Source organism: Zootoca vivipara, chromosome 1, assembly GCF_963506605.1.
Source record: "Zootoca vivipara chromosome 1, rZooViv1.1, whole genome shotgun sequence".
Lineage (NCBI taxonomy): Eukaryota > Metazoa > Chordata > Lepidosauria > Squamata > Lacertidae > Zootoca > Zootoca vivipara.
In genome coordinates, this window is record NC_083276.1 from 7513993 (window position 1) to 7539557 (window position 25565).

Here is a 25565-nt window from a genome sequence, read left to right on the forward strand (position 1 = left end):
AGAAAGAGAGAGGGGGGGGGGAGAGGGAGAGGTCACTTGCCATTTTATCCCTCTCTGGAAAATCCTCCAAAATTTGTGTGTTAAGGCAAGGGTTACCTTGACAAGGGACTCTGTTCCCATAGCATAATAGCATATGGTTTCTATATATATGTGTGTGTGTGTGTGTACACTTTTCAGATATATACCCTGTTTCTCCAAAAATAAGACGTAGCCATAAAATAGGCCGTAGCAGGATTTTTAAGTATTCAAGGAAGATTTTTAAGTATTCAAGGAATATAAGCCATACCCTGAAAATAAGACATAGTGATAGGCGCAGCAGCAATGCCGGCCACGGCAGGAGGAGGAGAGAAAAAATAAGACATCCCCTGAAAATAAGCCATAGTGTGGTTTTTTGAGGAAAAATAAATATAAGACGGTGTCTTATTTTCGGATTCTACAGTCACTTTGACATTTTAAAACTTGGCGTCCTTCCCCCTCTTTCTGCAGTTCCTTAAATTTATTTTTAATATCTTCTGCATATCCAAATTAGCTGAACTTACTCATTTATTTATCTTCTTTAAATATTTGCTCCTTTGTAGCTGCAGGTTATTACAATAATCCTGCCAGCGTTTTTAATCTGTTTACAGTTTGTCCGTAAATATTCAATAAACCATTTCCATTCTTTTATAAAAAAAAGTTTGTTCTTATTCTTCCGGTAAGTTCTGCCACTTCTGCATATTCCATAAGTTTACAGCGTATGGTTTCCATTTACAGTTGTATGGGTTAAGTGGTGCTTACCCCCCCCCCCCCTCACCCTCTTCTCTTCTTCCCAGAACAAGCTGGAAGGCACCGTATGGGCTAGCATTGATGACGCAAAGGTGTTCAAGGTGCTAGATCTCGAAGACCTTGAGAGGACATTCTCTGCTTACCAAAGGCAGCAGGTAGAGTACTGTCAACGTGTGTTTTGTAAGGTCGTCCAAAACCGCCTCCGTCGGGTTGATCGTTGGAATGCACCATTTTGGCTTTTATTTTTGCCATCCTTCATTTACTTGTGTAACACCATTTTAGTTCGTCCTGTCAGCTGAACGCCTCTGGGCATGTCCGTGTTGGTGATATTGATGGTTGGCGCTTAGCCTGGCAGAGGAGGTCTTGGGAGAAGTGTGTGACTGCATTTTGAGAGGCAATGCATGCTCTGCTCAAGTGACAAGTAACAACATTGCTGGGAATGGCTAAAAACTAACCACAGGTTTAACTGCATGGGAATAATCACGCACACCCCTAATTTCGAGAATACGTTTTCAGTTGTGTATCTGAATGACAACTTTATTCTCTTAGCTGTTGGTAATTTCTCTGAACTACGGTATTTGCGATGGAACTTGTTTGGGGCGTCCTACTTTGTAGAAAAGGAAAACAAGAAGAGATTTGATAGAGTTGTCTAAAATTATGTATCGTCTAGAGCAGGCACGTCCAACAGGTAGATCGTGATCTACTGGTAGATCACTGGATGTCTGCGGTAGATCACTGGTAGATCACTGGCTCCCCCAACAACTTTGGCTCCCCTAAAAAAAGCTCAACATTTTTGCCCTGCACACCCCAAAAATGTGGCTTTCCTCCCTAAAAAAAAGCTCAACAACCTTGACCTGAACCCCCAAAGAGGGGGTAGATCACTGCCAATTTTTAACTCTGTGAGTAGATCGCAGTCTCTTGGGAGTTGGCCACCCCTGGTGTAGAGAAAGAGGAGAACACTGGGCCCAAGCATAGAAGGTGAATGTTGGAAGATTCACAGCAGATAAAAGGAAGCATTTCTTCACGCAGTGCATGGTTAAACTGTGGAACTCACTGCTGCAGGAAGTTGTGATGACCACCATTTTGGATGGTGTTTAGGGAAGTTTTTAATGTTTGATGCTGTATTGTTTTTAATATTCTGGTGGAAGCTGCGCAGAGTGGCTGGGGAAACCCAGCCAGATGGGCGGGGTATAAATAATAAATTAGTGTTGTTGTTGTTGTTGTTGTTGTTATGGCTTTAAAAGAGGATTGGGCAAAGGCATGGAGGACGAGACTATTCACTGGATACTAGCCACAATGACTAAGTTCTACCCCAGGCACCCCCAAACTGCGGCCCTCCAGATGTTTTGGCCTACAACTCCCATGATAGGACCAGTGGTCAGGGAAGATGGGAATTGTAGTCCAAAACATCTGGAGGGCCGAAGTTTGGGGATGCCTGTTCTACACCCTCTGTCAGAGAGGAGGTATGGTTCTGGATTCCACTTGCTGGAAACCACAGGAGGAGAGGGGTCTGTTGCCCCCAAGTCCTACTTGGATTCCCATAGGCATCTGGTTGGCCACTTGAAAACAGGCTCATCTTAACGCTTCTTAAATAGCGATTATTACAAGGCGTTCGTAGTAGAAACGAGGGCGGTGAGCCCTTTTCGTTACAGAAATACATGACGTTATCCTGGCCTACCAGTTTTTAATATCACAAAATCTTTGAGTTGGAAGGGACCCAAGGGTCATCTAGTCCAACCCCCCTGCCATGCAGGAATCTCAGCTAAAGCATCCATGACAGGTGGCCATCCAACCTCTGCTTAGAAAGCTCCAAGAAAGGAGAGTCAGGTAGACCGTTCCACTGTCTGACAGCTCTGCACACAAGAATCATTCTGCAAAGGAGTTGCTGATTAAACCAGGAAGTCAAGAACGAGCAGAGACTGCTCTGCCATCTCAACCTGCCCACAGTCGCCAAATTTCCCAGTTGTAAGCCCCCAAGCCCCCTCTCCTGCTCTGCATGTATACATCACACAAACACAGTTCACGAAATCCACATTTCCAAATGCACCCTCTCGCACATTTTGCTACATATAAAGCACTTTTCACGCTGGACAAACCATACACGCAGTCGTGTGTACACGTGGCAATTGTGGAAACATGTATTTCATGTGAATGCATCAAGTGAAATAGGTATGGAAGCTGCCATGTGGGCCTGTCCACTTCTTCTGAGCAGGAAATGCTTTCTTTTTCCCCAATGCAAGTGTCCCCAGCGACTGCCCCCTGGGCTCTTCTCTCACATTCTCAGGCAGCCGCAGGGAACAGCGTTTCTCCTTTTTCCTATTGAAGACTAATCCTAATAGCTGTTCAGGAGGCTATTTATATTCTCCTTCAGGACACACCTGGGCAATGCACACTTTGCGTCGCAAGTAGGTCTCTGCGTACACTGTTGTTGCCAGCTTGTAAACACAGGAGGGTGCTGCGACAGGGAGCTGCGAAGGATCAAAGCTCCTTAGAGAACCTTTGCTGCGTGCCTCTCCCAACGCAGTGTTTGCAAACCGGTGTCTCCATTTGGTACGTCGCAGTGCTGACTTCTCACGTGACGTCTGAACTGAACCAACCCAATAACACAAGCGGCGTTGCTTCGATCCACCTGCTTTTTTCCTGTGCAAGTCAAAACACTCACCTAAAAGAAAAGAAAAAGAAGAGTCGTGTGCATCCGCCTGCCATATAAGTGCACACAAATGCTTTAAAAATTAAGCAAAATATCCGCAGCACACTAGTAATAATAATAATAATAATAATAATAATAATAATAATAATAATAATTTATTATTTATTCCCCGCCCATCTGGCTGGGTTTCCCCAGCCACTCTGGGCGGCTTACAACAGAAACATTAAAATACCCTAATTTCTTAAACATTAAAAGCCTCCCTAAACAGGGCTGCCTTCAGATGTCTTCTAAAAATCTGGTAGCTGTTTTCCTTTTTGACATCTGATGGGAGGGTGTTCCACAGGGCAGGCGCCACCACCAAGAAGGCCCTCTGTCTGGTTTCCTGCAACTTGGCTTCTCGCAATGAGGGAACCGCAAGAAGGCCCTCGGAGCTGGACCTCGGTGTCCGGGCAGAACGATGGGGGTGGAGACGCTCCTTTAGGTATACTGGACCGAGGCTGTTTAGGGCTTTAAAGGTCAGCACCAACACTTTGAATTGTGCTCGGAAACGTACTAGGAGCCAATGTAGATCTTTCAAGACCGGTGTTATGTGGTCTCGGCGGCCGCTCCCAGTCACCACTCTAGCTGCCGCATTCTGGATTAGTTGTAGTTTCCGAGTCACCTTCAAAGTTAGCCCCACGTAGAGCACATTGCAGTAGTCCAAGTGGGAGATAACTACAGGAAGTTGTATAGATTTTCTCTCAGGTTTGCATTTGCAGGTTGACTTGCACTCTATACTGGTTTGCTACCTGCTTGCTTGTTTCGTTTCCTTGCTTAGGAATCCATGTGCACAGACCAGACTGTTGGTTTGGATTTCTTTTAAATCAGAGGTGGAGCATTTGTGGACCTCCGGGTGTTGCTGGACTGCAGCTCCCATGAGCCTCTGCAGCCAGTATGCCCAAAGGCTCTGGGGATGATGGGAGTTGTAGTCCAGCAGTATCTCAAGGCGCCACAGGCTCCCCAGCCTAGTTTTGAAGAGAGGGTTTCATTCCTTGAATCTGAAGCGTAGATAAGGAAGTGTCTCTCTGCGTGTAAGTAAAAGAATTCGGAGTATAGAGGAGGAGCTGTTGCTAATGTGAAGAATAATCAGCTTTGTCCAGTCTGGTGGAATAATCCCTTGGCGCTCTGAAGGTTGAAGACTCAGACACAGTTTCAGGGAAGAAGCAGCGTGGTCAACCAGTAAGCTCTTTAGAAGGTGCAAGTTTAATCTCTTCCTGATGCTAATCTAGGGAAGGATGACTCACCATCTTAGGAGCAAGATCAGATGTCAAGAGTTACCAAGCACTGAAGTCCAAAAGAGCAACTTTCGGTCTTCCATCGCTCTTGATCAGCCTGCACCAACCTGGTGATCTTGGGATCTTCTGGGTCCGGGCGTGATGGGGGACTGTAGTTCAAAGGTGCCAGGTTGAGGGAGTGGAGAAATTGTTACAGGTATGAAGCCATTGAGGAGTGTTTGGCAAAAGATAAAGTGCAGGTACAAGGCTGCCTTTATACTTGGCGGCTTCCAAGAAGGTGGGTTGAAATATATTTAGCACAGAAGCAGATGTGCAATGCGGGTTTCCTAATTTGTTGTCACCTGTCCCCAAATTTCAGCCTCTTGCCATTACCAGTTTTCATTCTGCAAATGAAAATCACCTTGAGCAAAGAACAAAAACCCTCACCCTACAGAATCTGTTGATATTTGTAATTGGGGTTCTCCCCCCCCCCCCCCGCTGCCCTCAGTATTAATATAATGGGGTAAAAAATGGCCCCTGCTCTCCCATGTTGCCTACAGACACCAGAAAGATAGGGGGATACTGGTTCTAGGATTGTAAAATTGTGGAGTTGGAAGGTACCCCCGAGTGTCATCTAGTCCAACCCCCTGCAATGCAGGAATCGCCACTGAAGCATCCATGACAGATGTCCATCCAACCTCTACTTAAAAATATCTAGTGAAGGAGAGTCCACCACCTTCCAAGTGAGATTGTTCCACTGTCAGAGAGATCTCACTGTCAGAAAGTTTTTCCTGATGGACTCTCCTTTTTTTGTAACTTGAAGCCATTGGTTCGAGACCTAGCAGAAGAAAACAAAGTTGCTCCATCTTCTATGTCAGTTATGGCCAAACTTGCCCCTCCAGCTGTTTTTGGACTACAACTCCCATCATCCCTATCTATCAGGATCAGTGGTCAGGGATGATGGGAATTGTAGTCCCAAAACAGGTTTGGCCATCACTGTTCTATGTGATATTTGAAGGTGGCTCTCATATCTCAATCTCCTCTTATCCAGGCTAAACACCTATATCCCTCAACTGTTCCTCATGTGGCTTGGTTTTCAGCCTCTTGATCCATTTGGTCACCCTCCTCTGCACACCTTCCAGCTTGTCAATACCCTTCTTAAATTGGGGTGCCCAGAACAGGACACAGGACTCCAGGTGTGGTCTGACCAAGGCAGAACAGATCAGTTCTTTGACATCCCTGGATCATGTCTGAACTTAGCATCCCATCCCTTCCTCCTGCCGTGCTTTTACGCAACTCAGTTATATTGTTTAAGAAGCACTTCCAGCGGACTCTGGCAGAATTCCAGTCCCTGAGCTGAATTCTAATGCCCTGGGTTGCTTTGATTGCTTAAATTCCCCCAATAATTTCAACTTGAAATATTTATAGTACATAGTCATGATTTAAGCACACATACACCCGGTGGGGGGTGGAGAGAAGAGTGTGTTTCAGCTCCTGTTGCAAACTAATGACTCACTGACTACTGCAACAGAAAGCAACCTTTGAAAGCAGTGCTTTCCGTTGCCTCTGCAGTCAAAATATTTGGCTCCAACATCTTGACATCCAAATCTAGGTGGATCCGTAGACGTATACGTAACTAGGCTCTCTTTATTCTCCTGGTAATCTAAGAATTCTGGCAAAGAGGAGGAATGCAAATGTGTGGTATTCGTGGACTCAGAAACGGCTCCAAAGTGAGACGAGGCAGCTGCCTCTGAGCAGAGGATTTCCAGTGCTGTGTTGGGGATGGGTGTGGGATATAGCTATGAATGACAAATTAACATGTGCTAGTAAGGTAAGGCGGGGAATATGCAGGAAAAATGATTTTGAGGAGATCTTTGTAGAATTTGTACTGTACTATTAAAATGGAAAGGGGTCAAACCATCCATCGCAAGAGGTGCTGAAATTTTGGGAGGTTGGATAGTTATAATGGAATGGTCTCGGCGGTGGGGTGCACATTTTTATTCTTATTACTTTGTAGTTTATTTTTTATTTTTGTTTTTTGCCAGTTATTGTTTAGTCGTTTAGTCGTGTCCAACTCTTAGTAACCCCATGGACCAGAGCACGCCAGGCACTCCTGTCTTCCACTGCCTCCCACAGTTTGGTCAGACTCATGTTAGTAGCTTCGAGAACACTGTCCAACCATCTCGTCCTCTGTTGTCCCCTTCTCCTTGTGCCCTCCATCTTTCCCAACATCAGGGTCTTTTCCAGGGAGCCAAAGTATTGGAGCCTCAGCTTCACGATCTGTCCTTCCAGGGAGCACTCAGGGCTGATTTCCTTCAGAATAGATAGGTTTGATCTTCTTGCAGTCCATGGGACTCTCAAGAGTCTCCTCCAGCACCATAATTCAAAAGCATCAATTCTTCGGCGATCAGCCTTCTTTATGGTCCAGCTCTCACTTCCATACATCACTACTGGGAAAACCATAGCTTTAACTATACGGACCTTTGTCGGCAAGGTGATGTCTCTGCTTTTTAAGATGCTGTCTAGGTTTGTCATTGCTTTTCTCCCAAGAAGCAGGCGTCTTTTAATTTCGTGACTGCTTTCACCATCTGCAGTGATCAAGGAGCCCAAGAAAGTAAAATCTCTCACTGCCTCCATTTCTTCCCCTTCTATTTGCCAGGAGGTGATGGGACCAGTGGCCATGATCTTGGTTTTTTTGATGTTGAGCTTCAGACCATATTTTGCACTCTACTCTTTCACCCTCATTAAAAGGTTCTTTAATTCCTCCTCACTTTCTGCCATCAAGGTTGTGTCATCAGCATATCTGAGGTTGTTGATATTTCTTCCAGCAATGTTAATTCTGGCTTGGGATTCATCTAGTCCAGCCTTTCGCATGATGAATTCTGCATATAAGTTAAATAAGCAGGGAGACAATATACAAGCTTGTAGTACTCCTTTCCCAATTTTGAACCAATCAGTTGTTCCATATCCAGTTCTAACTGTAGCTTCTTGTCCCACATAGAGATTTCTCAGGAGACAGATGAGGTGATCAGGCAGTAGTCTTCGTAAATATCATTTCCGGGAGGAAGGATATAGATCTTTTAAATAAATGAATGGGGCCCTTTGCTTACGCACTTCTGGTAGGTGGCCTGCCCCCTGCAAATTAGTTTGGGGTGGGTCTCATATTGCCTTTCCGCCTGAGCCAGAACCCGGGCGAATCAAGTCCTTTCACCCCTGAATTTGTAAATATTTGCATAGGGAAGATTGCCATGAGCATCAGAAAAGGACTGTTGCACTTGTAATAACAAATACATCCATGCTTGCTTATTTACAGGGCTGGAGAGGGGCTGGGGAGGTTTTGGCCCTGAGCCACTTTTTGTCCACAAAAATCTGTCCTCATAGCAAGAGTGAAGGAAAGAACAGCCTCTTCCATATAGCTTTTGAACTCGAAAGGCATTAACATTCCTGGCCGTGCATCGTTAGGGATTAATAATAATAATAATAATAATAATAATAATTTATTTTTATTCCTGTTTACTCGTTGAATTTATATACTGCCCTATACCTGCAGGTCTCAGGGCAGTTCACAGAATAAAATCAAAATATAAATCCACAAAATACCTAATCAAAATAAAAACAACAACAATAAGCCTCAACTGTGTGATTCCGTTGCCTTGACTGTTCTTATCAGAACTTATAATGTTCTTCATTTATGTAAGCTTAACAGCACCCATTCTAAGGGAAGGCAATAATATAGCAAATAATAATAATAATAATAATAATAATAATAATAATAATAATAATAATAATATTATTATAACACAGCAGAACAGCATCAGACCAATAAAACATGCCTGCTTTCAATGACGCCGTAGCTGAAATGCGTCCGTTTCTCTCACAATTCACCAACACCACGTATACTGCGTGTGGTCGCGATCCATCCAAACTGAACCACTTCCAGGTGCAGTGAATCCCAATGCAGGGAGTTGCTCCTCTGCTCTTGCTTAACTTTGGGTTCATAGTGCTCCTATCACAATTAAGCAATGCAAGTGAAACAAATGGGGAAAATTGGAAAGCATAAGAAACAACAGTGGCTGCCAGCCGGTTAAATATGAGCTGCACGGCAAATCTGGAAGCCTTGGGATAAGGGCCACTTTCAGACATGCTCACCTTTCTGAGTCATTGTTTGCATTCTGCCCTTGTACTGAGAGGGCATCTGTTCGTGCCCCTCTTTGGAACCTCACCCTTGAAGCAGAGAAGAAAACATGAGTCATTTGTGCTGCTTTTAATTTCCTAAGCAGCACTAAAGCAGGTGGATTCCCTGACAGGAGGGGCCACCCCAGAAAAGACCCTGCTGTGTTTATATGAAACGAACCTGTGGCCTTCCAGGTTCTTTTGTCCTCTTATCTCCCATTGCAGGGGGTTGGACTAGATGACCCTTGGGATCCCTTCCAACTCTATGATTCTGTGATCACTGGCCAAGCAGACTGGGGTTGATGGGAGCTGAAGCCCAATACCACCCCGGGGTGGGCACAAGTTTTTTTTCCCCCCTGCTGAACTGCCTTGCCACGATCTCTTCCTCCCCCAGAAAAATGTGGTAATAAAAAGCAAGCACAGCAAGTACCGTAGCAGTTGTTGGTGAAGGTGCAATATTAAAAGAGCAACAATTCTGTTTCAGTGCAATTGTTAGCAACCCAATGTAGCCTGGAAGGGGGGCAGAGGGAATCGGTAACATATACGTTTCTCCTTGGTGGTTTTTTGTTGTTGTTTTTACGGGCTGAATGATGCCAAGCGCATCTCACTTTCATTAGGCTGCCTCCCTGCACAATGCATATATTTGAAGATCCTCTCTTCTGACACTGCAAAAGCAATAAAGCTTCCGGCTCCGTGGAACTGAATTTATGAGCTGTGCTTTGACCCGCTATTCCCGAAGAGCACCTTCCTTTTTCTTCTCCCTCCAGGATCCCGGCGCAGTCGGGTGGATGCAAAGTGTTTTGCCCCCGAACCATCCGCTAATGAGAAATGGGACGAGGGCTGGCATCCATCTTCTGTGGCATTTCAAGCTAATGGCGCAATTAAAGGCCACTTTCCGCTTACGATAGTATAGTTTGCTAAGAAACGGGTCCCTAGTTCCAAGGGTTTGCAAGCTGAGACTCAGAGCGCGGGAGACGGTGGGATGCTTTGCAGACTCCCGTTTGAGGCATCATGGTGGCCCCTGCAATATTAGGATGCTGGACCTGAAGGACCCAGTGGCCTGATCCTCCCAAAATCTCTTTTATTGTCTTAATCATCACACAAATAACCTCTGCATGGTGGTTCTCTGATACTGAAAACAGGCCCCTCTAAATATGGGGATGCTGTGTAAACTGCAATAGAATACCGTCCATGGTTTTGTTTTCCTGCAGTGATTACTCAGCCGCACAAGTTGTTAAAGTAATCCCCTGGGTATCGGGACAAAATCCAAACTTACTTTGGTGGTTTGAAAAACTCTTTGTAACCCAAACTCGTTTACCCTCCTATAATCTTGCATAATGGCCTTAACAATAACTAACATTCTGCTCCGTCGCAGTTCTGTAAAGGATATTTACCTAACCTTGGAAATGTTGGCATATCTCAGCAAAGTTCAGTGTTTGGGGGGGGGGTGGAGAGCTGCCAAGACCCATATACAGAGAAAACCTAAGATGGCAGCTCAATCCTGGGAGTCAGCTCTTCTAGGACGCTGCAGAATTTGGCTTGGACAGAGGGGCCTTTATGCAGCTCCTGTTTGTTTCAGTGGGACTTGCGCAAGAGAACTTCCCAGTGGGATCATGCCCAGTGAAAGTGGACAGAGCCATTTGAGTTGTCTGCCTTGGATAGGAAAATGTCTTGCGCTGCCCGCAACTCAGGTGCACCCCAGATGGGGCCAGTGCAGTGGGCATATCATGTTTGTGAGCTGTGAGCAGCTTTCGTATCTAGTGGACCAGAGAAACTGCTCATCTGGTCTCCATACTCATCCCTCCGGAGCTGCCAAGGTCAGCAAGACCTTGGTTTATCTGCCAGATTGAAAGCCAAATGTACAAAGATTAGGGCCGCCAAGGATTAATCTTCTCTAGCGGGCCTGTTTCCTTTCCTTTCAAATACTCTGAAAACGCAGTGAGGGGACAGTGTTTTTGTGCCTTAACCATTGCCTGCATTCTGAAAACCTCTGTGACCTCCTTTCACGTACCAATCTCGTGACCCGGCTCTAGTCAACGAGTGCCAGGTCACCGTGAGGAGAAGAATGCAGAGAGCTTCCTAAAGATGGCAAGCCTCCCGCCTGGCCACAGGGCAGGGGGCATTGGTAGCCAAGCGGAAAGGGGGCCAGGTGATCTGTGATGTGTGTCGACTCTGGTCCCCCTGCGCTCCGCACCAAAGGAGCATGTGCTCCTCCTCTCAGAATCCTCAGGGACACAGGAGCAGGGGATTCTGGGAGCCCCTCTCATTCAGGCCACGGCAAAATTGGATGCGGCTTGCAGCCTTGGCAGGCTCTGCCTGAAGTGGGATGTACCACGGAGTCCCCTCGGGGCGGCAGAGGGGACTGTGGTGGGTTGCCTAGGGGTCTCGCGTGGTGGTTCCAGCACGTGGCTACGCGACGGAGTCGGCTGCCTTTTGAAGCGGTGGCAGCCGCCAACTTTTAAGACAGCTTCTGCAGGGGATTGAGCAGATTAGGCCACTGGGTCATGATGGCTGCATGCTCCTTCCATGGCGCTTCTACGTGATGCTCGCCGTTCTGATATCACTGCAAGCAGCAGCAACTTCCCTGCCCTCGTAGCATAAGAACCAACCCAGAATCCAGCTCGAACGCCATGAAATAATGAATCGGCAGCAACCTCGGGCCATCTCCCTTGGCGTTGACAAGCCCCCCCCGGGGGGGGGGATCGAATAATTGCTTCTTCACTTTCATGTGCGGGTTCCATTCTCCGCCCTGCGTTGGCGCAAATATGCATGACCGGTGAAATGAAACAGTGTCTTCCTAACAAGCAGCCTTGCCTTGCCTGTTTGCTTGCTCCCAACTCTGCATGCCTGTCTGCTTTGGTGCCCCCTTTCTGCTAATCTCTGTTTACTTTGCCATGTCTCCTGGTCTGCATTATCGGGGCCGCAGCTGGTCTATCCAGAGAGCTGTGGGGGTTTGTTGGCTTCTTGTTTCGTTTTGCAACGGAGGGGGGTGGGGTTGAGAAGAAGGGGGTGAAAAAGAGCACCGCTGAATTATATAAATATACCCTTTCCCAACTGTACTGTTGACTCTTCTCTTTTGTGGTTGTTCCTTTTGTTTGTTTATTTTTTTGCTGTGACCACTGAACTGCTCGCTTTTTCCCCGCCTATCCCATGCTTCTGCTCTGGCTGTAGGACTTCTTTGTGAACAATAACTCCAGACAGGTAAGTGTGCTTCTGGGCCCCCACCCCACCCCCCACCCCCAAAACACCCACCTTCCGTTGAACGAGGGAGTTCCGATGAATTCCCTTGAGCAATAAAACGCTGGACTCCCAAATTTTATTGGTTTTATTTCAAAGGGAGAGAAGCTTAGGTGGGGTTGGGGAGCTCTGGTGCTTTGAAGTAAAAACAAAACAAAAACCCTACACCCTGTTTGCATCTGCTTGCAAGGGGGCTGTTAATGTAGCCTTGGGTGTGTTTTAAATTCATTAAAATAACTTCCTCCTCTCAGATGTCCAAACACTTGTTAATACATTCAAGATCTTTTCCTTGCAGAACATACAGCTAACGAAGGATATATGCAAAGTATTTACATTCACATGCTTATCCAAGCACAGGCTTAGTTTTTCTTAGTTGAAGTTTACAGCTTCTTCCTTAAACTTTCAAACAAGCTGTTTCTTTCTCTCTTTTTCCAGTACTTGCACTCATGACCCAGCTGGGCCATGTAGATCCTTCTGAGAGGTTTCCACTTTCTCCTTCCAGCAGACTTCTGCTTACTGCTTCTTTGGGAGAATATCAACTTCCATACTTCTTTCTAGGACTCAGCTATACAGCTGCCAATATAACGTTTTAAGTGTGCTTTAAGTGCATTAGAGAAATGTGGCACTAGATGGCGCCGATGAGCTAATGGCAAATTCCATATATATTTTACAACTTTTTTAAAAAGGATTTTCACAGCGTTTTTTTTATATCTGTGTAGATTCAGCCACAGTTATCTAACACTGTCTCTTCTTCAGTGTTCATGGAGATGCAGCCATTGCAGTCAAGTCACTTACACACACAAAAACAAACAAAATCGAGACTGTAATAAGATACCTCCCATGCGACCAGATTTAACCAATTGCACGAGGGTTACTGGGGAGCGTTCCAGAATTAAGCACAATAATGCATTTAAGCATTCCCAAGTTCATTAAATTAAATGACTATGCTTAACAACAGTGACTTATTCCTTGCTTCTCTAATCCTTATGTGCTTGTTTCGCACTCGGCCTATGCTGTGTCTTGTTGCAGAGAGGTCGCAGGTCACCCAAGCGCTGGAAAGTGTGTGCATATGTGTTGGTAGAACGAACCTCTCTTTGTTTTATGTTACTTGTTTGTATTTATGTGCAAGGTTACTGGACTTCCCTTCATCTTGTTTCAGCAATCCCAGGGCATTTTTCCATATTTGCGCATTTCGAGGTATGACATCCAAGGTTCAAGACAGCTGTTGTCATTTCAACGGACCACTAATGTCTCAGGGAGACCCTTGTGTACTTCCCGAACCAACCTTGCACTTGCATTGCTCAGCTTTTGGGATTGTGGGTGAAAAATCCTAAACGTTTCTGCCTGCAGTCAAATGTTGGGTTGGTTATCTTTTGAAACGGAGGCTTCTTTCCCCACCCTAAGTCCTCTAGATCTGTCCCCAAAGTCTTCTATGGTAGGGCACCATTGCTGGGCCCAACGCTAAAACAGAGCACATTCTTGGCAGCAAGAAATCCCAGGTTCAATCCCTGGGACCTCCAGATATGGCTGGGAAAGACCACCCCCAGTGACCGAGAATTGTACAGTTGGAAGGGACCCCTGAGGGTCATCTAGTCCAAACCCCTGCTGCCAGTCGGAGTAGACAATATTGGAGGAGAAGGAGGAGTGTTATTGATGGCAATGATTCAGTTTATATCCCACCCTTCCTCCCAGAGGAGTCCGGAGCAGCAAACACATCAAAAACAAGATAAATAGATACAGTATTTCTCTCAGTCGGTGATTTCAGGATCACCATAAATTGTGCTTTTCAGCCATCAAATTCAGTTTTTAGATTCCTTCCAAAAGCCAATAAGGAGGGAGACAGGGAGACCACACCAGGGAAGGCATTCCACAAATGGGGAGCCATCCCTGAAAAGGCTCTGTCAAGTGCGGGGGGTCAGCGCCAAGTAGGCAGCCCCCAGTAATGGCACAGCCACCAATACTTCACCTGCCGTTTTGGAGGGGGGGGGAATATTGCTCTTCCTAGACCAGTGCTGTCTACTCTGGCTGGCAGGAATCTTTCCAATCCCAGTTTGTCTAGCGATGCCAAGGATTTGAACCTCTGGCACTGATCTGGGGCTGTAAGGTAAAAGGTAAAGGACCCCTGGACGGTTAAGTCCAGTCAAAAGCGATTATGGGGTTGCGGCGCTCATCTTGCTTTCAGGCCAAAGGAGCCAGCGTTTGTCCACAGCCAGCTTTCTGTATCATGTGGCCAGCAGGACTAAACTGCTTTTGGCGCAAAGGAACACCGTGACGGAAGCCACAGTACACCGAAACGCTGTTTACCTTCCCACCGTAGCGGTACCTATTTATCTACTCGCACTGGTATGCTTTAGAACTGCTAGGTTGGCAGAAGCTAGGACAGAGCAATGGGATCTCACCCCGTTGCGGGGATTCAAACCGCCGACCTGATCGGCAAGCCCAAGAGGCTCAGTGGTTTAGACCACAGTGCCACCCCTTCAAAAAACGAAACGGGGCTTTGAAACTCCTGAACAGAGCTCTGCAGTCTTGCCAGCTGCTAGGCAAACAGTTCCAAATAGAATATCGTAATTTGTGTGCGCGAGGAAAGCCTTTACATGATCCCCACTGTCCGCACACTTGCGGGTTCTTAAATCTTTCCATCTGGATAAATATTTATACACTTGTAACCAATAGCTTTTTTCCCCCTCTCCCTTTCCCCAAAAGAACATTCTGGTTTATGAAACAGCTGATTGTATTTCAGTTGCAGGCTCCGGGTTTTTCTCGTCTGCCGCGGTAAAGGTTCTTGATTGACGTACGGGATGCTGGCATGCGCCGGAAGTTCTGAAATGTCGATGTGCGCATGTGCTTATTAATGGATTCTTTTCATGCTTCCTGCAGAAAGAAGATTCTCTGGACGACACCCTCAGTTCGCGGCATAAAGTCAAGGAGCTTTCAGTTATAGACGGGCGGAGGGCTCAGAACTGCAATATTCTCCTCTCCAGGTACCTCTTCCATTCTTTTCCCTTTGTAAACCCCCCGCCTTAAGGTGGAGCGAATCTGGCAAATATCTCAGCTGAATGGTTTTCTATAGCTGGAACCGTAATTGCGTAAAACAATACAGCAGTTGCTCACTAACCGCAACAGTAATTTGTTTTAGAAGAAGAAGAAGAAGAGTTTGGATTTGATATCCCGCTTTATCACTACTGTAAGGAGTCTCAAAGCGGCTAACATTCTCCTTTCCCTTCCTCCCCCACAACAAACACTCTGTGAGGTGAGTGAGGCCGAGAGACTTCAGAGAAGTGTGACTAGCCCAAGGTCACCCAGCAGCTGCATGTGGAGGAGCGGGGAAGCGAACCTGGTTCCCCACATTACGAGTCCACTGCTCTTAACCACTACACCACACTGGCTCTCACGAGTGGCATAGTCATCGTCCCAAACTTTATTATACCAGCCAAAGGGCATGGCATCATCCAACAACAATTGCTACATATGCAATAAAACCACCGCCCAAACTGGGTTTTTGCTAACTGGTGTGCTAAAATTCTTCACTACATAGGATAAGAGGTAATTCTCACATAAAATATACAAATTTAATCTCTGAGTGAATGGCATAGTAGACTAAGGTTACCAGACGTTCCCGTTTCCTGGGGACAGTCCCCAGATTTACAAATTAGTCCCCTGACAAAATCCATCTATTTAATAGGAAGTTGAAAAATGTCCCCGGGTTCATTGAAAAAAATCTGGTAACCTTATAGTAGACAGGGTGCTGGGTCCATTCCCCTCCGTTTTGAAGCTAACTGGGTGGTCCTACCCCAGTGGCTTCCTCTAAGCCTGGCCTGCCTGGGAGGGTTGTTGTCCTTGAGGATGACCTTGATTGACCTCTGGATGCTCTTGCGGTCAACAAAACAATCCTGCAGTTCTTTTGCCTAGGAACAGGCTGTGAGCCACATTTCACAGCTTTAGGGTTCCAATGCCATTATTTGCTGCATTTCTCCTCGCACCCTGGAGCTGACGAAGGACCTCTGCATGCAAGCAGGCTCCTTATTTATCCTAGACATTCATAAAGCAAACCAGATATTGTCTGGCATGCAGCAAAGAGAGAGGTTCTGTCTTGCGAGATATTTTATCTCTCTGCGCCTGGCTCTGGGGAGAATGATTGCACGGTGAGGTCATGTTAGATTTCGCCTTGTGCAGGAGAGTATTTTTGCCGTTCTGGTTTTCTCCCATTGCCCCCTTCCTGCAAGCGCCGCATGGCCACCTAATGGCTTCTGCGCCCGGGGGCTCAAAATTGCGCTGGACCTGGCTAGATATACCTGTTCCTTGCATCCAGGACAGGTGTGCTTCTGTAAGCCTCCCTGCCCTGTTGGGTTTCATTAGGAGGCCAGTGGGGGAACCGATATAGAAGCAGAGGAAGCTACCTTTATGGTCCCTCTAGCTCAGTACTGCCTGCAATGGCTGACAGCAGCACTTCAGGTTTTCAGGTAGAGGCCTCTCCCAGTCGTACCTGGCGATGCTGAGGATTGAACCACAGTCCTTCCGCTCGCAAGGCAGAGGCTCTGCCACTGAGCTATGAAATGGAGAATCTGTCACCATTTCACCTTCAATCTGTGCCAAGCAGACTCCCCCTTTCCATCTTTTTCTCTCTTGCATGCTAAATCATTCCCTCCCACTGCTCCAAAGCTGCCATGCAGAATCATCAAACTGTCGACTTGGAAGGGACCTGAGAATCATTTAGTCCAATGTTTCCTGGCGAGAGCCAGTGGGTGTAGTGGTTAAGAGCGGTAGACTCGTAATCTGGGGAACCGGGTTCGCGTCTCTGCTCCTCCACATGCAGCTGCTGGGTGACCTTGGGCTAGTCACACTTCTCTGAAGTTTCTCAGCCCCACTCACCTCACAGGGTGTTTGTTGTGGGGGAGGAAGGGAAAGGAGAATGTTAGACGCTTTGAGACTCCTTAGGGTAGTGGTGGCGCTGTGGTTAAACCACTGAGCCTAGGGCTTGCTGATCAGAAGGTCGGCGGTTTGAATCCCTGTGACGGGGTGAGCTCCCGTTGCTTGGTCCCAGCTCCTGCCAACCTAGCAGTTCGAAAGCACGTCAAAATGCAAGTAGATTAATAGGAACCGCTACAGCAGGAAGGTAAACGGCGTTTCCATGTGCTGCTCTGGTTTGCCAGAAGTGGCTTTGTCATGCTGGCCACATGACCTGGAAGCTATACGCCGGCTCCCTTGGCCAATAATGTGAGATGAGCACCGCAACCCCAGAATCGGTCACGACTGGACCTAATGGTCAGGGGTCCCTTTACCTTTTTTAGGGTAGTGATAAAGCGGGATATCAAATCCAAACTCTTCTTCTTCTTCTTCCCAAACTTGGATTTCCTTCCCACCCATCCTCTTTTTCTGAATTTTATTTATATTCTTTTCATTATTACAATTTCCAAAACCACAGTCACATTAAAATCAACATTTCCCCTCATTCCTATCTTACTTTATAATAAAACAGTCATTTGCGACCTTCCTTCTTCTCCTTCCCTGGTTCCTCTGATTTTCCCACCATTCCTGCATATTCTTATATATGCATTTAGTTCTCTTTTCCCTTTATTCTTCCTTTATTTTATATTACGCTGTTGCTGAATTTACCTTAATCCTGCTAACGTTTTCACGTGATTACAGTTATTTGCCAAATACTGCACAGAAGTTTTTCCATTCGTCTTTATATACAGTGGTACCTCTGGATACGCACATCTCTGGTTGCGTATCCTTCAGGATGTCAACGTGGCAAACCCGGAAGTGTTTTTCCGGGTTTCACCACGCGCGCAGGCGCAAAAGCACTCTACCGTGCGCATGCACAGAAGCGGCACCTCCGGTTGCGTATTCTTCGGGACCCGACCGGAGCTCCGGAACGGATCCTGTGCACAACCGGAGGTACCACCGTACTTGATCTCCTTGCTCTCTTATTTTACTAGTTAAACCCGCTAGCTCTGCATATTCTATCATTTTTAATTGCCAATCCTCCTTATTAGGGACCTCACTAACCTGCCATTTCTGCGCTAACAAGATCCCAGCTGCAGTTGTGGCATGCCTAAATACGTTTTCCTAACACCTGGGTACCATAGCTGTCAAGTTCTGCCTTTTTTTAAAGGGAAATTCCCTTATGCTAAATAGGCTTCCTCGCGAGAAAAGGGAAAACTTGACAGCTATGCTGGGTACTTCCATCTGTACAGTTCCTATGCTTGACCACTGGTCCTGCTAGCTAGGAATGATGGGAGTTGTAGTACACAAAAACAGCTAGAGACCCTTGTATGGGAAACACTGATCTAGTCCAGCCCTGCTTATTTGGTTATTATTATCTTTCTCCTTGTCCTGACCATCCCCCTGAGGCCGTATTCACAATCTTTCAATTTGGCTGGGCCCAACACTTAACTGGCCTGGAACTTCATCAGCAGCCGTTAACAGCCATCCACAGGTTTACCACTCCCATCAGCCCATCACTCATTCCCACCCACCCCACCACCCTCTGTATATATATATAAGGGTCTGACACTTCTGTTTCCAGTGTATCTGAAGAAGTGTGCATGCACACGAAAGCTCATACCAAAATAAAAACTTAGTTGGTCTTTAAGGTGCTACTGAAGGAATTTTTTTATTAGGTTTTATTGGTAACCATATATGTAATGTATTTTTGTTAGTGTTTGTCCTTTTCATGCTATGGCCTGTCGGCCATGCAAATAAAGTTTGATTTGATTTGATCTAGTCCAGCCCCCTGCAATGCAGGAAAAAACCCTGAGATCTATGGGTATAGGGGGGTATACAAATTAAAATAATAATAAAAATAAGGAATATGCAGCTGTCCCACACAGGGATCAAACCTGCAACCCTGGCACTACCAGTTCCATGCTGTAACCAACTGAGCTATCCAGGCATGTAGGAGAATATCGGAAGCATTTCCAGGGAGAGGAGGTAAAGAGTTAAGGGGTGGCTGTGCAGGGTGACTGTGCTTGATTGTTTCTTTATTTTCCACCCCCTAAAAAAAGAAAAAGTACGCAGACAAGACTGAGACAGAGGCTCTTGATGCCTCCTCCTGGCCTGTGAGGGTCTGGGGTGGGCTTTCTATTCCTGGAACACAGGAATAGATACAAAGCCAGAATCCAGTGTTCCATCTAGTACAGTATTGTGTACACTGAGCGGACACGGGTGATGCTGTGGTCTAAACCACTGAGCCTCTTGGGCTTGCCGATCAGAAGGTCAGCGGTTCGAACCCCTGCAACTTCGGTTCCTCTGTCCCAGCTCCTGCCAACCTAGCAGTTCGAAAGCACGTCAAAGTGCAAGCAGATAAATAGGTACCACTGCGGCAGGAAGGTAAATGCCGTTTTCGTGTGCTCTGGTTTCCGTCACAGTGTTCTGTTGCACTAGAAGCGGTTTAGTCCTGCTGGCCACATGACCTGGAAAGCTGGACAAACGCCAGCTCCCTCAGCCTGAAAGCGAGCACCGCACCCCATAGTCGCCTTTGACTGGACATAACTGTCCAGGGGTCCTTTACCGTTTACCTTTTTACACTGACCGGCAGCGATTCTCCAGGGTTTCAAACATGGAGGAGGGAGAAAGATTGTTTTCTGCTGCTCCAGAGAAACAGACATGGAGCAATGGAGTCAAACTTCAAGAAAGAAGATTCCACCTAAACATTAGGAAGAACTTCCTGACAGTAAGAGCTGTTCGGCAGTGGAATTTGCTGCCAAGGAGTGTGGTGGAGTCTCCTTCTTTGGAGGTCTTTAAGCAGAGGCTTGACAGGCATATGTCAAGAATGCTCTGATGGTGTTTCCTGCTTGGCAGGGGGTTGGACTGGATGGCCCTTGTGGTCTCTTCCAACTCTATGATTCTATGGTACATTCCCAGTCCTAACGGGAGATGCCAGGGATTTGAACCCAGGACCTTCTGCATGCAAGGCAGCTGCTCTCCCTTCCCCCAAAATCCCCATTCGTGCAGTAGGTGCCATCCAGGGCTGATCGAGATGGAAACACAGGAAGCACCCTTAGCCAGAGCCAGACCATTGGGCCATCAAGCTTAGTATTACCTACACTGGCTGGCAGCAGATCTCCAGGGTTTCAAGCAGCGGGCATTCCCAGGAGATGCAAGGGATTAAATCCATTACCTTATGCATGCCAGGCAAGTTCTCTACCACTGAGCCACAGCTCTTCCTCAGTAAAGTAAATTTCTGTTCCACCTCCCTGGTGCCCAGGGCATGGCTGCCCCCAATGGCAGTACCCCACAACCCATAAAAAATGGAGATGCCCAAACCATAGAATCCTAGAGTTGGAAGAGACCACAAGGGCCATCCAGTCCAACTCCCTGCCAAGCAGGAAACACCATCAAAGCATTCCTGACAGATGGCTGTCAAGCCTCCACTTAAAGACCTCCAAAGAAGGAGACTCTACCACACTCCTTGGTAGCAAATTCCACTGTCGAACAGCTCTTATTGTCAGGAAGTTCTTCCTAATGTTTAGGTGGAATCTTCTTTCTTGAAGTTTGAATCCATTGCTCTGTGTCCACTTCTCTGGAGCAGCAGAAAACAATCTTTCTCCCTCCTCCATATGACATCCTTTCATATATTTGAACATGGCTATCATATCACACCTTAACCTTCTCTTCTCCAGGCCCCCCCCCCAAAAAAAAATTAAGCTGCCCATGCAACTCTGATTTCTTGGGTTTGCTAGCATGTTTCTGCCTTGGTGTTGCTCCTCTTCAAGCAGCTAAAAGAAGCCTGGATGAGGCCAAAGGGGGAAGACAGTCCCCTCTCTTCACAGATGCCCCTCTGGGAAGCCCCTGAGTGTTTGTTTCTCACCCCCTTTTCCCAAGCTGCCAAACTCCCCTCCAGACCGACTTGTTGGGCTGCGGAAGGAGGGTCCCCCCTCTCCCTCCACCCCCTTCCCTGTGTGTTTGGCTCTCTGCCCTCTCCCCCACCCCTCTGCCACTTTCTCCTCCGCAAGGCTTGTCATTTTGTCTGGGCAGAAACTGCCCGCAGCAGCAGCAGCCCGCTAAGCTGACGCATCCCATTGACAAAGTTCGGGGCTTAAATCCTTGCAGCGGCCGACACCGTGACCCAGTTCCACCCGCTGCCCGTCTGCGCCCGGCAGCTGTTGCCAACAAAAGATAATTATTGTGTGTTTGGGCTGGGGGGGCTTCCCCTCCTCCCTACCCTCAGTTATCAGCTTATAGCTTTTTTTGGCTGGCCTCTTTCCCATGATAATTGTCGGAGCTGAGGCTATTCTGTTTGGCACCAGGAGACGTCTCCTTCCCCCGCTGGCATTCAAAGAGCTTTTAAGGGCACTTTCATGCGGAGGTTTTCTGTTTTCCTGGACTCCACAGAGCTGGTTTTGAGCCTATCCTGTACCGCAAAAGCCCCACCAAGGTCTTGCTGACAAGGAGTTGATCCTTTTTGCTAGTCCACACAGCGGACAGGCACCACCAGGGCCCACGCCCAGGAAAGATGTACAAAACCTCTTGAGAAATGTGCGGTTCCATCATGGTTACCAAATCGATTCAAATTCCTATCCTGCCCCTTCCCCTAATGCTATGCCCCTTCCCCTAAAGCAGTGTTTCTGAAACTTGGCCCTCTAGCTGTTTTCGGACTACAACTCCCATCTTCCCTAGCTAGCAGAACCAGTTGTCAGGGATGATGGGAATTATAGTCCAAAAACAGCTAGAGGGCCAAGTTTCGGAAAACCTTGCCCTACAGCTTCCTGTATTCAAGCAAACCTCTTATTCTTGTCATCATTTAGCATGCAAATATTCCTTCCGTTGTCTCCTTTTTTTTCCCTTCCCCCTTTCCCTCTTGACTGCCTTTTCAGGCTGTGATCGTAAGGAGGGTTCAATGGGACAAAAAATAAAACCGGGGGGGGGGGAGGTAAAAGTAAGGGAACCCCTGACAGTTAAGTCCTGTCGCGAATAACTTTGGGGTTGCGGAGCTCATCTCACTTTACAAGCCAAGGGACCCGGCGTTTGTCCGCAGACAGTTTTTCCAGGTCATGTGGCCAGCATGACTAAGCCACTTCTGGTGAAACCAGAGCAGCGCACGGAAACGCCGTTATCTTCCCACCGGGCAGTACCTATTTATCTATTTGCACTTTGACGTGCTTTCGAACTGCTAGGTTGGCAGGAGCTGGGACCAAGCAACGAGAACTCACCCCCTGACCTTCCGATCGGCAAGCCCTAGGCTCAGTCGTTTAGACCACAGCGCCACCCGCATCCCTTCTAAAACTGGAAAAAGTGCATCCTTAAAGAGATTCCCCTCCCCCCAATTTACCCTAAACATATGTACAAAATAACACAACCATACAAACAATATGGGAACCATGCATAGAGCATATGCAGTATAAAAACATTGAGATGCAGTTACATATAATAAAGGTGTTTTTTTTAAAAAAAAGAAAAGATTATTAACATTCTATAGCCTTTTAAAGGTGTCTGTGGGAGGGCAGTATACAAACCTCTTCTTCTTCTTCTTCTTCTTCTTCTTCTTCTTCTTCTTCTTCTTCTTCTTCTTCTTCTTCTTCTTCTTCATTAAGTTTATATACCACCTTATACCCGGAGGTCTGTTAACAAGAGTTACAGTAATAACAATAATCACAATTATAATAATGTTATTATTTGTATGCCACCCTTCTGACTGGGTTGCCATCTACGCTGGGCTGCTTCAAACATATATAAAAACATAATAAAGCTTTAAACATTTTTTAAAAACTTCCCTATACAGGGCTGCCTTCATTCATCTTCTTAAGGTTCTATAGTTACTCATCTCCTTGACAACCCAGTCAGATGGGCAGGGTACAAATAATACCATTATTATTATTATTATTATTATTATTATTATTATTATCATCATTATCATTGAAAACATTTGACGGAGCTGGACCTCAGTGTCTGGGCTGAACAACCGCAGTGAGGATTGGCCCAGGATTCCTCTCCTACATAACCAGAAATGTAGGCTGTTTACATGTGTTTTGATCTGTTTTTTTAGCTTGCCAAACGTTCTGATATTTTAATTAATGTCTCAGTGTTTTAAAGTGGTAGTTTTATTCTTTTCGTAAATCGCTTTTGAAGGTTGGGTTTTTGCAATCAATCTGTATATGAGTTGTATGAACTACATGAATAAAACCATAGGTGGCATGGACAGTTTGGGCGAACACCCTTCTTGCCTTCCATATACAATTCCACGTACGAGACTGGGCTTGTCTGGGACCAAAGCTGCAACTGAGATTTTGGATACTTGTCCGGTCTGCCTGCCACGTGTGCCTAACAGGGTGTCCCGTTGTTGCTTTTCCAGGCTAAAATTGTCCAACGACGAAATCAAACGTGCCATCTTATCAATGGATGAACAGGAGGACCTGCCAAAAGATATGCTAGAACAGGTGAGGCCACTTGGAATCACTTAAAAGAGCTGCAGTTTTTAAAAATGAGAATATGTTTAACAAAACACTTGGAAACCTGGGCCCCACTTCTGTGGGTCTTATGTGCCTTTCCTCCTCCGTCAATTGCTGCACAGCCGTTATTCCACCCTTCTCACACAACCCCAACCACATTCTCTATCTTTATAGATTTTTTTAAAAAAATCTAAATTCTACAAATTCCTCCAATTCCGTTTTAGGGAAGTTTGGAGAATCCAGTTGCTCACTTCTAAACTGCAGGTTGGAGGCAATGCCGGATTTACATATAAGCTAAACAGGCTATAGCTTAGGGCCCCGCTCTCTTGGGGGGGGGGGCAAAAAATTAAAGGAAAAATAACTGGATGTACATTTCCAAAATATAAGATAAAAAACAAATAAAATAAAACCTACATACAGCAACAGTGTTTTGTGTTGTGTAGGCTCCTATGATGTAAGTCATGGGCCCCGCCTGCTAGCCTGCTCCCTAAAATATCACTGGTTTGCTTCTTTCTATATATAGGGTGCACATAAATTACTATATAGCATATATTTAACCAGCGACAATTTGTTGTTGACAAAGGACAGCTGGACATCTAAAGGGCCCCATTACCTTCAGTATCTTAGGGCCTCATCAAACCTAAATCTGGCCCTGGGTGGGGGCCTCCCCTTCAGGTTAAGTAGGAATGGCCCTCTTTGCAAGCAGCCATTCCATAATTGGTTGACTGGATCCAGATGAGGGTGAGTCTCCTACAAGGTACCCACGGGATGATAGGAGTTGTAGTCCAAAACGTCTGCAGGACACCAGATTGGCGAAGGCCGTGTTAGAGGACCTTGGGCCAGTTTCACAGCTGCCCTTTGGCCGTCCCACTCAAGGAAGATGCTGACCACACAGGAGAGGAGCGAGTGTGTTTTAAAGTGTTATCTCTCTCCCTACCACCACCACCCCAAAACCTTCCCTTTCTCAGCTTCTAAAATTCGTTCCGGAAAAAGCTGACATCGACCTGCTGGAGGAGCACAAGCACGAGTTGGACCGAATGGCGAAGGCGGACAGGTTCCTCTTCGAAATGAGCAGGTGATTTTCGGCAGGAAAACACAGTTGCCCTCTGGGCCAAAAGCGCAGGCCGTGTCAGACTGCGGCCCCTTCTCAGGGTGGTTTGCAAAAACATAATAGGCAATAACTGGGAAAAAATAGCAACAATTATTGTGAATTGCCATCAGGAGTCGCCAAGATGATGCCTGTGTGGGTGTCATTGCGGCCACTGGGACCTCATATGGCACCCGTGAAAGGTCCCAGCAAATATCCCTTCAGAAATCCACAATACACGAGGCACTGTTTTGTTCTTCCTGCTCAGTTCCCATTTGCACTGGCTACGCCGCTCCTACACTGAACACCCCCTCCCCTTAAGCATTCCCATATTCCTTTGGATTCCAAGACGGGGCACACACACTCAATGGAAGAGAGAGGTGGTGTGAAGCAGTGACGGAATCTGGGCTCTCAAATTTCAGCAGCTAAAATTTGGAGCCCCTGCCTCTGGGGCTCCATTCTGCAGCATGGTTGTGGTGGCCCCAGCAGCGTGGTGCCCGGCCTCTGTGCAAAGAGCTTCTGGGCTGAACAGGTTGGTGATCTCTGCGTTACGTAACTAGCAACGCCAATACATATGACTTAACCCACTGGACTCTTAAAAGTCTGGCAAAAATGGCAGGTCTTTATCTAAAAGTGTCCAAGGCAATATAAGGTTGGGTTGAGGGTTGGGGGGGGGGGTCATTCTCCAGACATGGAGCTACCACCCTGGCTGTAGCCAGTGGAACAATGGAGTCTGGGTGGTGGTTTTAGCTCCTAGGAAAGCTCAGAGATCCTTGCAGTAAACACCATTGAAAGTTGTGCTTAGTCAAGGGCAGGTGTCCCCAAACTTACCCGGCTTCGGGCCAGTGCCTGCTGAGCTGGGGAGCGTGCATGCATGCTATTTCCGACACACGTCCGGGTGGGAGGAGTGCCAGGAATAGCTTGTGCGCATGCGCATGCGCACAAGCGTCCTCCGACCCAGAAGTGCACCAGAAATGACGCTAGCGCATGCGCGCAAGCTATTTCCAGCG

At 46.7% G+C, this 25565-nt stretch overlaps 1 protein-coding gene across 2 annotated transcripts in view; it reads left to right on the forward strand.

The window, feature by feature from the left end:
• DAAM1 (dishevelled associated activator of morphogenesis 1) overlaps positions 1–25565 on the forward strand; it is a 179405-nt gene that overhangs the window by 141161 nt on the left and 12679 nt on the right. Inside the window, exons 15-19 of one of the 2 annotated variants that reach the window (XM_060271207.1) lie at positions 813–920; positions 12013–12042; positions 14956–15059; positions 23372–23456; positions 24437–24543. In XM_060271207.1, coding sequence (XP_060127190.1) covers positions 813–920; positions 12013–12042; positions 14956–15059; positions 23372–23456; positions 24437–24543 — 434 coding nt within the window. The remainder of the gene's footprint in view (positions 1–812; positions 921–12012; positions 12043–14955; positions 15060–23371; positions 23457–24436; positions 24544–25565) is intronic. The other variant, XM_035104035.2, reaches the window with a different exon arrangement.